General features: G+C 56.1%; 2 protein-coding genes across 5 annotated transcripts in view; one reads left to right on the top strand and one right to left on the bottom strand.

The window, feature by feature from the left end:
- DOLPP1 (dolichyldiphosphatase 1) overlaps nucleotides 1–2592 on the top strand; it is a 10156-nt gene extending 7564 nt beyond the window's left edge. For 2 of the 3 annotated variants that reach the window (XM_011971192.1, XM_011971191.1), the window contains one exon: nucleotides 1119–2592. In XM_011971192.1, coding sequence (XP_011826582.1) covers nucleotides 1119–1155 — 37 coding nt within the window. In that variant the 3' untranslated portion in view covers nucleotides 1156–2592. The remainder of the gene's footprint in view (nucleotides 1–1118) is intronic. The other variant, XM_011971189.1, reaches the window with a different exon arrangement.
- Nucleotides 2593–6842: 4250 nt separating this feature from the next.
- CRAT (carnitine O-acetyltransferase) overlaps nucleotides 6843–12660 on the bottom strand; it is a 22032-nt gene continuing 16214 nt past the window's right edge. For both annotated transcript variants that reach the window (XM_011971179.1, XM_011971178.1), the window contains exons 7-14: nucleotides 12026–12204; nucleotides 11381–11481; nucleotides 10542–10661; nucleotides 10260–10382; nucleotides 10024–10159; nucleotides 9253–9315; nucleotides 8021–8158; nucleotides 6843–7634 (exon numbers count right to left, since the gene is read on the bottom strand). In XM_011971179.1, coding sequence (XP_011826569.1) covers nucleotides 7419–7634; nucleotides 8021–8158; nucleotides 9253–9315; nucleotides 10024–10159; nucleotides 10260–10382; nucleotides 10542–10661; nucleotides 11381–11481; nucleotides 12026–12204 — 1076 coding nt within the window. In that variant the 3' untranslated portion in view covers nucleotides 6843–7418. The remainder of the gene's footprint in view (nucleotides 7635–8020; nucleotides 8159–9252; nucleotides 9316–10023; nucleotides 10160–10259; nucleotides 10383–10541; nucleotides 10662–11380; nucleotides 11482–12025; nucleotides 12205–12660) is intronic.

The following is a 12660-nucleotide window of genomic DNA, read 5'->3' as shown; positions in this document are numbered from 1 at the left end:
GTGGGGAGGGTAGGGAGGTGGGGAGGGTTGCGGGGGTGGCAGGTAATGTTCTCAGCAGAGGGAAGGGCATGCACAACTCCTGAGGCTGACGAGGCTTGGTGACTGCACCAGACGGAGGCTGCCAGGGCTGGAGCCCAGGGAGCAAGGGGTGTGTTGTGGGACGAGGCTAGAGCCAGATCTCACAGGAGCAGTAGGTTTCTAGATTTTAACTGGGACCCTAGACAAACCCCATTCTCCTCTACTGAGTCTCTGTCAGCCCCTCTAGAAAATGGGGATGATTGGCCCTGGTTCCCTCAGGTTCCTGGACCCACCCTGGATATAGCCACACCCCAAATTTGGTGCTCAAATCCCCTCAGTAACCTCCATCAGTAGTTCTACTTTTGCTTATATACCTCCTGGATGGGGAGCTCACTATGTTTCTGTACTCTGTTTTTGTTTTGTTTTGTTTTGTTTTGTTTTTGAGATGGAGTCTTGCTCTGTCACCCAGGCTGGAGTGCAGTGGCCGGATCTCAGCTCACTGCAAACTCCGCCTCTCGTGTTTACGCCATTCTCTTGCCTCAGCCTCCCGAGTAGCTGGGACTACAGGTGCCCGCCACCTCGCCCGGCTAGTTTTTTATGTATTTTAAGTAGAGACGAGGTTTCACCGTGTTCGCCAGGATGGTCTCGATCTCCTGACCTTGTGATCTGCCCGTCTCGGCCTCCCAAAGTGCTGGGATTACAGGCTTGAGCCACCGCGCCCGGCCCTCTGTTTTGATCAATAACAGAACCTAATTGTGCTGGCTTGTCTATAAAGGGAAACTCACCATAACTAATGGAACCCAGCCAGGTTCCTCTTGCCTCTGTCGTCTCATCCTGGCCCCCACCCCTGCCCCAATCCCCTGGCTCCACTTCTGGGATTGCAGAGCTGACACAACCGAGGTACAGGCCCTGCCAGGGAGATCAACCCTCTCTAGGTGCCATTGCCAGGGCAGGTGCTCTGATTGGCCCAGTTCAGGTCAATCGCTGGCTACTGAGGGTGGGCATTTGCCTACTTAGTTGAGACTCTGGGTGTGGTGGGGACAGCTGTAGGTCACTGAACATCAGGTGTCCCCACATCTGACCCCCATCCCATTTTGCAGGAACAGACAACGCAAGCTGGGGACGAAACTGCAGTGACCAGTGGATGTGGCTGGGTCCAGCCTTCAGATCTGGCCCGCACGATGCCTTGCAGGATGGACAGGATGACAGACAGGGACGAAGCAGAGACCTCTACAGACCCAAGTCACCAAGTGGAGCCTTTTTTTTTCTTATTTTAATTTTAATGAACAAGGTAGACCAAAGGGCTGAGCCAGCCCCTCAACCAGGACCCTGGGGGGCCTGCTGCCTGGGGGCCGTGGCCAGAGACCCTCGCTGTGCTGCTGCCAGCCCCCGGCTGGGCAGGAAGTGCCCTCGGTGTGGGCACCTGGGTGTGGGGTGGAGCAGGAGGGCTCGCGCCTCTGGTCTCGGGGCCAGGAATTCCAGGTGGCGTGAGAAGTACACACTATTTATTTTTTGGTTTTGTCAGAGGCAGGCAGGATTTTGGAGCTGAAGAACCTGCTTTGCGATGGCTGCCCTGTGGACAGAGGGCTCCCGGTCAGCTTCCTAGGCCCTTCGCCCTATGCTCAGAGGGCAGACTGCCTCTCCCTGGGCCGAGGTGGCCTGGGGTGCCAGGAGGAGGGGAGCATACCCCACGCCCTCCCTGCCACCGTTGCCATTCCAGAACCTCGGTCAGTGTTTCCCTGTCTGGGGGCAGGGCCCAGAGCGAGCGCGCGTCTGGCGGCTGCTGTCATTGTGTTCTACCCCGTATTAACCCAACACCAAAAGGGCTTTCTCTGGTCCCCTGTCCCTAAGACAGTAATCCCTTTCTGACGAAGGAGCCTGCACATGTGGGTGAGCAGACCCAAGCTGTTTACAGCTCTTTCTTGTCCTGCCAACCAGTAGCAGTTAGTCTTCATCCCCACGCGAACAAAACGGGAAGGAGCCTCGAGGAGAGGAGTGAGGCAGCGGGCACCCGAAGTCCCTCGTCCTTCCCTCTGTGTGCTCTGAATATGTCTTTGTCCTTCCCGACCCATCTCTGACCAGCTGGGAACCTGCTTGGGGCTTGGGGTCCCCCTCAAACCTGTGTCTGGGGTGTGGGCTCACAGATCCTTACCAGCCTGGTTCGTGTGAGGGCTCTTCCTAAAGGGATCCCCATCTCTAAGTCACTCTGAAAGGGAGTCGTGGAGAGGAGACACCTCCAGGTTCTTAGAAGTTTTGAGGACTGAACTGGGTCACTCGGGATCTGTGTTCAAATCCTCCCCACCCCTCTCTTTGTGGAGGTTCCTAACCTGCTGCTGAAGCACAATATTTTGGTGCTTTCTTTTCTCATTTGTTAAAGGCAGTGTCCAAAAGCCATTCCAGATGCCAGGACCAGGGGTTTATTTCTAGGGAAGGTAGGTCGGTTTCCACGTTTGCCTCCCGTTATTTTTGTTTTTTACCTTTTGCCTGAGACAAGCCGAGTGTGAGGTGGTTTGATTTAAGAAAAATCAATGAAATTGTTTACTATTGTTTTAAAATAAAACCGTAAACTCTGGCGGCTTGAGCACATGCTAACTGAGCTCAGGAGAGGAGATTGGGGCAGCTGTGGGGACACATGACCTTTAGGGGCAAGGATACGGTGAAGACCGTAGAACCAGAAGTAATCTAGTCCCTTCTAGCCCACAGCAGGGGTCTGAGTGGCCTCTGCGGCACTTCCTGTCAGGGTCTGTCCAGCTTCTGGTTACATCCCTCCAGGGGACCTCACTGAGGGCCACCATACCAAACCTGGACACTCAGCCTTAGGACGTTTTCCCCTTTTCACTCTCAGTCTCCCTGCCTGTGTGGTGCTGGCCCTGCTCTCACTGAGCCTCGTTCCTCCTCTGTAGGACAGCCTTGAGGCAACCAATGTGCCCTTCAGAATGTGCCAGGATAAACATGTCCACTTTGTCTGGCACTGGCTCACGCCTGTAATTTCAGCACTTTGGGAGGCCAAGGTGGGAGGATCACTTGAGCCCAGGAGTTTGAGACCAGCCTGGGCAATATAGCAAGACCCCGTCTTTACAAAATATATATTTTTTATATTAGCTAGGCGTCATGGTGCACACCTGTGGTCCCAGCTACTCGAGGGGCTGAGGTGGGATGATCACTTGAGCCTGGGAGTCAAGGCTGCAGTGAACTGTGATCACACCACTGCCCTCCCGCCTGTGCAAGACCCCATCTCAAAAACAAAACAAATACATGTGGACAAATATGATCAAATATAAAAGGAAAGAAGACACCATGCTGGAGAACCAGCAGAAAACAGATAATAGAAACAAACCCACAAATACTTCAAATACTGGAATGATTAGGCACAGAGTGCCTTACTATTTTTTTTTTGAGATGGAGTCTTGCTCTGTCGCCCAGGCTGGAGTGCGTTGGCATGATCTCAGCTCGCTGCAGCCTCCGCCTCCCAGGTTCAAGCGACTCTCCTGCCTCAGCCTCCTGTGTAGCTGAGACTACAGGTGCACACCACCACGCCTGGCTAATTTTTGTATTTTTAGTAGAGATGGGGTTTAGTCATGTTGGCCAGGCTGATCTCTAATTCCTGACCTCAAGTGATCCACCCATCTCGGCCTCCCAAAGTGCTGGGATTATGGCATGAGCCACTACGCCTAGCCTGTTCTACTATTTTTAAAGAGAAGGTCGGGCACGGTGACTTACACCCATAATCCAGAGTCGGACAGATCACTTAGGGTCAGGAGTTCGAGACCAGCCTGGCCAACGTGGTGAAATACCGTCTCTACTAAAAATACAAACATTAGCTGGGAATGGTGGCACGCGCCCGTAGTCCCAACTACTTGGGAGGCTGAGGCAGGAGAATCGCTTGAACCTGGGAGGCGGAGGTTGCAGTGAGCCAAGATCGCGCCACTGCGCTCCAGTTTGGGTGATAGAGTGAGACTCCCATCTCAGAAAAATAAAAGACAGTATCTGCAGGGAACCGGAAACTATAAAGCGAGCCCTGGCCTGGAATAATAGCTAAAAATCAAGGATCCGAGGGGTAGATTTAACAGCAGATTAGAGAGACTTAAAGAGGAAAAGCAAACTGAAGGGTGGGTCACAAGACATCCCGGCTGCAGTGTGGAGTGGGAAAGCTACGGGGAGCAGCTTCAGGTGCACCCGCCCCTGCTAACTCATTGCCTTCACCTCATTCACACTCACTGCTTACCCTGGCCCCACTCCAACCTGCCCAAGGTGCAGTGCTGGGCAGAAGCCCAACTCCTCAAGCCCTCAGAAGCCTCTTTGATATATCCACTTTTCTTCCCCACTGAGGCTGCTGTGTGGGTCCAGGCCACCACCAGTCCCTGGCTGCAGGCAGCAAAGCCTCCTGATAGGTTCCCCTCCTCCCGACCCCTAGCCTAGTCCCCTTCAGTCTATTCCTCACGTGGCAGCAACCATAGCATCCTCCTAAAACCCAGCCATGCCAAGCTCCTCACGCTTTGGGCTCAGGAAGAGGTCCTCGTCTTTGACATGGCCCTTCCACAGGACCCCTGCAGCCAGCTCCTTACCCTGCCTTGACAGCCTGACCTCTTGAATTCATTAATCTTATGGGGCGTGGTGACTCACGCCTGTAATCCCAGCACTTTGAGAGGCTGAGGCAGACGGATGACCTGAGGTCAGGAGTTCGAGACTAGCCTGGCCAACAAGGTGAAACCCTGTCTCTACTAAAAGTACAAAAAGTACTGGGCATGGTGGCGCAGGCCTGTAATTCCAACTCTTTGGGAGACTGAGAGAGGAGAGTTGCCTGAACCCCGGAGGCGGAAGTTGCAATGAGCCGAGATCACACCATTGCACTTCAGCCTGGGTGACAAGAGTGAAACTGTCTCCAAAAAAAAAAAAAAAAAAAAAATTTTTATTACTCATTCAAATATCAAATGATGTATTGCTCAAGATATACCAATTCAGAACACCTTTTTTTCACTAATTTTGCAAAAACAAATCACGTTTTTCATCTGCATCACTGGCGTCACCCTTGGAGCCCCCTCTGGGTCAGCTGACCCCGCTCTCCTGAGGCTGCTGTCTTCGCTATGCCAGCCTTTAAGCAGCACCTGTAGGATTTCATGCACAGAACAAGCACTAGAAATTTCATTCCAAGCCACAAGTGTCCCCTGGCACAACGTTAAGCACTGGTTTCTCCCCATGTCCAAGTGTGAGGCCTCAGTAATTACCCCTAAGGAAAAATGACGAAATCTTGTTTCTTTGCCTTTTTCCCTCAGCAGGGACCTCTAGGGATTTCCTGTCACCATGATTGAGGTTGCTCAGATGCTGAATGCGCCCTCCTTGAACAATAGTTGGTGGATCCAAGAAGTGAGGGGGCTTCCATGTGATGGGGCCTGTAATGCCGCCACCCTACGGGAATGCCCCCCAATTCAGAAGGATAGTTCTGGGGAAAAAAATCCAACCTTATATTCAGACCCGTAGGGTTCTTAGCTGAGTTTCGGGAATCTAGGGTGTCTGGCAGCCTCTTGACTATTCGTTCTCCCCTCCCTGTCCTGCCCTGGGCTGGCTGCAGGCCCACCCCTGGTTGCTCATGCAGCACTCACTCTGCCCTGCTGTGGACCCTGTTTCCTGGTGGTTCTAGTCACCCCCAGAGGGAGCACCGTGTTGTGTAGAGAGGAGCAGAGTCGGCGTGCTGGTCCAGGTGACATTCTCTTCCCAGCCTACTTGTTCCCCATGGAGGCATCCGTTTCCCTGCCTCCACCCACTCCCCCCATTGTCTGGGCTACACCTCCGGTCCCCTTGGGGCACTGGGCAAGTGGCTTCCCTCTCTCACTGAGTATGCCACCGCTGGCCAGGCCTGGCAAGTCCCCCCATGCCTGATTAGAGCTCAGGCTCAGCCTGACCTCCCTCTTCACCCACTCACTCGTGTCCTGAGGCTGGGCACCCATAGCCTCCCTTTCTCCAGCCCCTGCTGTGGGACAGGTGGGTGGATGTGGCCTGGGGCTGGGGACCTGGCTCTAGGGAGGGGCTTTTTGGAGCCCTGGCCTAGAGGAGACAAGTGTAGCCTCTGTGAATCCTGCTCTGCCATTTAGTGTCCTGGTGATCTTAACCTCGCTAAGCCTGCTTCTTCATCTGACAAACGGAGAAAACCACAGGCCCCACTCTGAGGTGACTATCCCAGCTTAGTCCGGTCACAGAGCCCTTTACTCACAGGCCAGCCAACCTCCCTCGGCCCACCCCGGCATTCACCCGTGGGGTTTCACATGGGCCTTCCTCACAGGCCAGTGTTCCAGTGGGGACTCTCCCCTCCCCACAAACAGCACGCTTGGTTTTGCCAGGATGCCCTGGCTCAGCCATGGACATGGGACTGTGGGCAGGTACGTGGTTCTGCTCTGATGGCTTCCTCTGCCCACCCCCGAAGGTGTCTGTCCTGGCAGCGGCTGGGTCTGGGGTAAGCTGAGCCTGCTGCCGTACTCCTACTTTTGCTGGGTTCAGTGGGGGGAAGCAGGGTGACACCCTGGGTTCTTGGATATCAGCCACACTGCTGGGCCCCACAGTCCCCTGGGAGAGTTGCCCCTACCCACAACCCATGGGACTTGGGAAGGCCCAAGCCAGAGGTAGGTGGGAAGTTGCTGGTGAAGGACGCAGCCCTGGCTCTGGCCCAGTTCTGGGCCCAGTGCCCCGAGGTCACAGCTGGCCCTTGGCTCCTGGACGAAAGTCCTCGGGCGCACTGGCTGCTTGGTCACCAGCTCCCAGGCCCAGGGAAAGCTGAAGAGGGCAAGGCCAGGTGCTTGCCCCCACCCTGCCTGCCTCAGCTGAAACACTTCTTCACCAACACAATTCCCATTTATTGATGACCTTGCAATATAAATATCATACAACAGGGCAGGGGCAGGAACCAAGCTGAGTGGAACCAGAGGCAGCTCACTAGCCATGCTACCCACAGGAACACAGCCGCCACGGAGGCGAAACCTCACACCCTGGCCCCTTGCCCCAGACAGTCCTGTCTCCAGGTCCTGGGAGTTTGGGAAGCAGGGTACAGATGCTGGCCTGGTCATAGAGATGGCAGGGAGTGGCTGGGGCTGAGTTCGTGAGACAAAGAGCTCTTGCCAGTCTCCTGTTCCAGAGGGCTGGTTCCCTTCCCCAGGGGAGGCATCGGTGGAGGAGGCACCAGGGGCCCGGGCCTAACGTCCCGCTCAGCCTCTGCACTCAGCCCCAGGTCGGGCCCTGGCAGGTGCTGAGATGACCCACGGAAGGCACTTGGCTGGGGCCTGCAGGCCCCCTGGAGGATGTGGTCCGTGACTTAGTAGATTTGGGGGGACCAGGGAAGAGGGAACCAATGGTGGGTGGCCCATCCCAGGGTGGGCTTGGCTGTGGCATTGGCAGGCCTGAGTCCTAGGGGCTCAGAGCTTGGCCCGGGGGTGGCTCTGCAGCAGGGCACGCATGTCCAGGAGCGCCTTCTCCAGGTAATGTGCCAGGCGGGCGGCGTTGGTCTCTGCGCAGCTGTTGTAGGCCGACAGGGAGAAGTTGATGTGGGCCTCCATGGGGTTATAGCAGACACCGTAGCCGTCGGGGACCACGGGCCCAAAGAACATGACGCAGTCTGTCTTGGAAGGGACCTGGGGATGGCAGGACGAAAGCTCTCAAGCTCCCCTACCTTGACGCCCCCAGCACTTCCCAGGCTGCCTGTGCTTCTGCCAAGACTGCAGGCCCCTTGAGGGCAGAGACCATGGTCTGTCCCCTGCTATATCCCAGCAACCAGTACAGGCTGGCACGAATCAAATGTTCCTTTATACCTGACCAGTGAGTCAGGGAAGCTGATTCTCCCATGAGAAGCACTGACCCCTTCTCAGCCTGCCTGGGCTGCAGATAGGCCCCTGCCCCTAGTTCCTCCTCTGGAACTCAGCTGTGTTGGCATTGGGCCAGTGGGGCCTGTGTGGGCCACATCAAACTGCCAGTGGGTTCTCTGCCTGCAGCCCCCGGGGCACCTGGGGCAGTGGCCCACCTGGCTGGTGGAGAGGTGGAAGTGCATGGCGATGGCATAGGAGGTGTCCATGAAGATGTCAGGCATGCTCACCAGGTCCTCGATGGCCTGCAGCTTCAGGCCCAGGAGGTGTCGATCAAAGGCCTCTCCACGGATGGCCTGTTGGGGTGGGAGAGCTGTCAGGAGCAGGGGCTGTGGACCTGCGGGGTATCCCTGCCCTCTTCAGCCTGTGGCAGCGCCATTCTTCCCAGGCACTGACCACTCAGAACCATGAGACCAGAGTATTCTGGCCAGAGAGAGCCTTTGTTTCACAGATGGGGAAACTGAGGCTCAGGGAGGGGCGGGGATTTGCCCAGGGAGGCAGGACAGTGCAGGGTTGCAGAGCAGGGCCCTGGAGCTGGGTGGCCTAGCCCCATCCTGGCTGCGGGGCCTTGGTAGGTTGCTTAGGTTCTGCAACCGTAGTGTCTTCATCTGTAAAGAGGGGTGAGTCCTGCACTCCCCTCGCAGGGTGGCGGTAAGCTTTAAATGGATGTGTGCATGTAGCACGGTCAGAGCCTGGACACACAGCTGCTCAGAGACAGAGCCTGGACATGCACCCAGACAGCCATCTCCCTGACTGCAGCCCAAGCTGCTGGAGGGCAGGAAACTCGCTGTCTGCTGGAGCACATATACCTAGCATAAGGGAGAGAGTGTGACCCAAAATCTAGGGCCCAGGCCAACCCTGGAACCCGGGACCAGGGCAGTTACTGGGCCCAGGCTGGGTCTCTCCAACTTTAAAATGGAGATATTTGGCTGAGCGCAGTGGCTCATGCCTGTAATCCCAGTACTTTGGGAGCCTGAGGTGGGTGGATCACTTGAGGTCAGGAGTTTGAGACTAGCCTGTCAACATGGTGAATCCCTGTCTCTACTAAAAATACAAAAATTAGCTGGGTGTGGTGGTGGGTGCCTGTAGTCCCAGCTACTTGGGAGGCTGAGGCAGGAGAATTGCTTGAACCCGGGAGGCAGGGATTGCAGTGAGCCGAGATCACACCACTGCACTCTAGCCTGGGCGACAGAGCAAGATTCCGTCTCAAAAAAAAAAAAAAAAGAAAAGAAAAAGTAGGGGCTATTCAGGTGCTCCCAGGTTGGGGGAGGTGTGGTCCTAGCAAAGGGTTGGCAGCCATTGCCATTGGCTGCAGGGATGGATAGTCAGAGGGACAGACAGATGGCTGACACTAAGGGACAAGTGAGTAGGCACAAGCGGGCTCACTCACCCGGTCGGTATAGCCTCGGTGGGCCTGCACGGCCTTCCGCAGCAGCTCCACCTTCTGGTGCCCCTAGAGTGGTGAGGGTTGGAGGGAGCTGAAGCACTGTCCCTTCTCTTCTCTTTGCCCACCTCAGTAGCCCATCCCTCACCCAGCACTAGATTCTGAGCTCTTTAAGAGAAACTATTAGAGCCGAGAGCGGTGGCTCATGCCTGTAATCTCAACCCTTTGGGAGGCCGAGGCAGGTGGATCCATTGAGGTCAGGAGTTTGAGACCAGCCTGGTCAACATGGTGAAACCCTGTCTCTACTAAAAATACAAAAATTAGCCAGGCATGGTGGCAGGCACCTGTAGTCCCAGCTACTTGGAAGGCTGAGGCAGGAGAATTGCTTGAACCCGGGAGGTGGAGGTTGCAGTGAGTCGAGATCATGCCACTGCACTCCAGCCTGGGGGAGAGAGCAAGACTCTTTCTAAAAAAAAAATAAGAAAAAACAAAAGAGCGAGTATTGCACCTGCCAACTCCTTGGTCCTCAGCTGGGGCCTGACATAGCGCAGTTGCTTTACTGCCAATGAATAATGAATGAACAAATGAATGACTCCCTTTTTCTCTTTGGCCCCCAGGAAGCTCAGAGCTAGATTCCCGGTTCCAGCTTCTGTTAGATTCCCTGAGCCCACCATGGGGCTGGAATCCTGTAGGTGCTCAATCAATGTGTGTTGACTGAGTGAGCACGAGGGAGATGGCTCAGACCCAGCTCACCCGCCCTCACCCCAGACGTCTCACCGTGGCGCTGGAGTCATCCATGGCCTTGACAAAGGCGAGTGAATCCATGGAAGCCGAGCGGATGGTGTCAGTGCGGCCCAGGTGAAACATGCGCAGGGAGGCACTTTCGTAGGTGGCACATGCCTGCCTGTAGATCCTGGTGGGAAATGGGGCTGAGCATGCCCCTTGGAGGCGGACACCCCCTCCCCTGCCCTCAGGTCTCCTCCCTCCTCCATGGGCGGGCCGCAGAGGTGTACCTGTAGTAGGCCAGCTGCAAAGCCATCTGGATGAAGGCATCTGGGCTTAGCTTCTCCGACTTGGGGAAGTCCTTTCCAAAATGATGGAACACCATCATGGTGATGTCCAGGTCCTGGATCATGCTGGGGGTGTGGGAAGGGCAGGTGAGGGGCAGGCCCCGGCAGCCCCTGCCAACCCCACAGAGGGTCTGGGTGTCATGAGAGAGCTGGCACAGGAGCCACTCAAGCTCAAGGGCCTGGCCTTACCCACCCAGCACGGGGATGGCAGGGGCAGGCACTTACATGCTGAGGTTCTGCTTGGCCTTCTCGATGTCGCTCTTGATCTCGGGGGTGATGTTGAACCGCAGCTTCTTGGGCATGGGCAGGGGCACCATGGGAGACCGCACGAGCTCAGGTTTCTTCCTGCACAGTACATGGGGCCTCAGGCTCATGCTGGCGCCTCTAGAGCCTGAGTCCATTCTGAGACCAGGGTGGGGGCCAGCCCGGGGAGATGTGTTTGTTCTGAAAACGACCTTCACTTCAGCTTTCTTTTTTTTTTAAAGATGAAGTCTTGCTCTGTTGCCCAGGCTGGAGTGCAGTGGTGTGATCTCAGCTCACTGCAACCTTGGCCTCCCTGGTTCAAGTGATTCTCCTGCCTCAGCCTCCTGAGTAGCTGGGATTACAGGTGCCTGCCACCACGCCTGGCTAATTTTGTTTTTTTTTCTTTTGAGATGGAGTCTCACTCTGTCGCCCAGGTTGGAGTGCAGTGGCACAGTCTCCGCTCAACGCAACCTCTGCCTCCTGGGTTCAAGCAATTCTCTTACCTCAGCCTCCTGAGTAACTGGGATTATAGGCATACGCTGCCACACCTGGGTAATTTTTTTTTTTCTATTTTTAGTAGAAATGACATTTCACCATGTTGGCCAGGCTGATCTCAAACTCCTGACCTCAACTGATCCTCCCGCCTCAGCCTCCCAAAGTGTCAGGATTACAGGCATAAGCCACCATATCCGGCTGGCTTCCTTGGAAGAAACAGATTCCCAGGCACAAAGGAGAGTATTCCCCTATAAGCTGGTCTATCACCTGTGTGTCACCTGTCACTAGGCGCTGGGGAACTAGGCGAGAGATGTGACTGTACTCACGTGTACTCGATGACATAGTCCAGAAGGGTGACGATAGGGGGCCCCTCCGCTGCAGCGTGCTCGTACACGAGCCCACAGGAGCCATCTTCTGCCACGATGAACTGCGGAAGGGAAGGGAGACCCCGGTCAGCCCCAGGGCCCTGGGGGGTGGCCCCGACCCAACCACTCTTTGGTCGAGGCAAGGGCCTCTCTGAAGCCATCTCAATGGGCTATGCTGACTTATTACTGTTATTAACAATAGCTGACATTCACTGGGTGCCCTGGTGTGCTAAGCACATCCCACGCTCAGCGTGCCTGACCGAGTCCTTCAAACTACTCTGCCGGTGAGGTCGACCACCTCCCCATTTCACAGGTGCAGAGAGGGATTGTTGTGCCAGGATTGCACTGGCTGACCCGAGATCCCAGGTTCTCTGTGAGGCGCTGAGGAGGTGTGCTGGGGGTGGCAGCGGTTTCCAGGCCAGCGGCAGGACTGGTGATGACAGGCTGGCTGCCTGGTAATTATGGTGGCGTCCAGCCTGCTGGCTTCCTGCCTGTTTTACAAGCTAGGAGGCTGGAGACGCAGGGCCGGGGAGGGGCAGGAAGTCCCGAGGCCATGGAGGCTCTGTTCAGGTGTACACGAGTGGGCGAAGCCCTGCTGGGCCTCACCTGCAGCGTCTTGTCGAACCAGCGGTTGCCGCTGTTGAGCCTGCTGCCGCCCCCGTGCAGCATCTGGCCTGCCACGTGGCTGCGGTACACGTCTTCTGAGACCCTGGGCACGGGCGCATCCAGGCACACGGTGAAGATGCTCTTCTGGATGGAGCGCACGGAATCCCGGTTCACCTTGTCTGCAGGCGGCATGGGGTGGGGAGGCTCAAAATGGGGTGAGTCTCAGGGTGTGGGAGAGATGGACCAGCCCCTCCACAGCCTCCTGCCCTGGGCTCTTCTGACCTATTTGTACCCCTCTGGGATGAGGAGATCCCCACCTCAGGGGCCCTCCAGGGCATTCACTGAGTGTAGGGTGTGGGTTCGGAGCTTCAAACTCAACAGGACCCTGCAGGCCCACAGCATTCCTTGAGGCAGGACCCAACACCTGGCCCACTTTAGACACAGGAAACGGAAGCCCAGGGTCACACAGGAGCTGGCGTGGCAGCCAGGGATCCCACACGGGTGGTCTGACTTTGGGGCTAATGCCCCTGAGCAAGACATGCTTTGGAGGATTGCTGGTGCTCGGGGGTACAGGGAGCGTGGAGGTGGGTGGGCTCCTCAGCCAGAGGACTTGGACTGTAATCCTAACTTGCTAT

This window comes from Mandrillus leucophaeus, unplaced genomic scaffold (assembly GCF_000951045.1).
Source record: "Mandrillus leucophaeus isolate KB7577 unplaced genomic scaffold, Mleu.le_1.0 Scaffold99, whole genome shotgun sequence".
In the NCBI taxonomy this organism is placed as follows: Eukaryota; Metazoa; Chordata; class Mammalia; order Primates; family Cercopithecidae; genus Mandrillus; species Mandrillus leucophaeus.
This window is presented reverse-complemented; position numbering and strand designations above follow the sequence as displayed.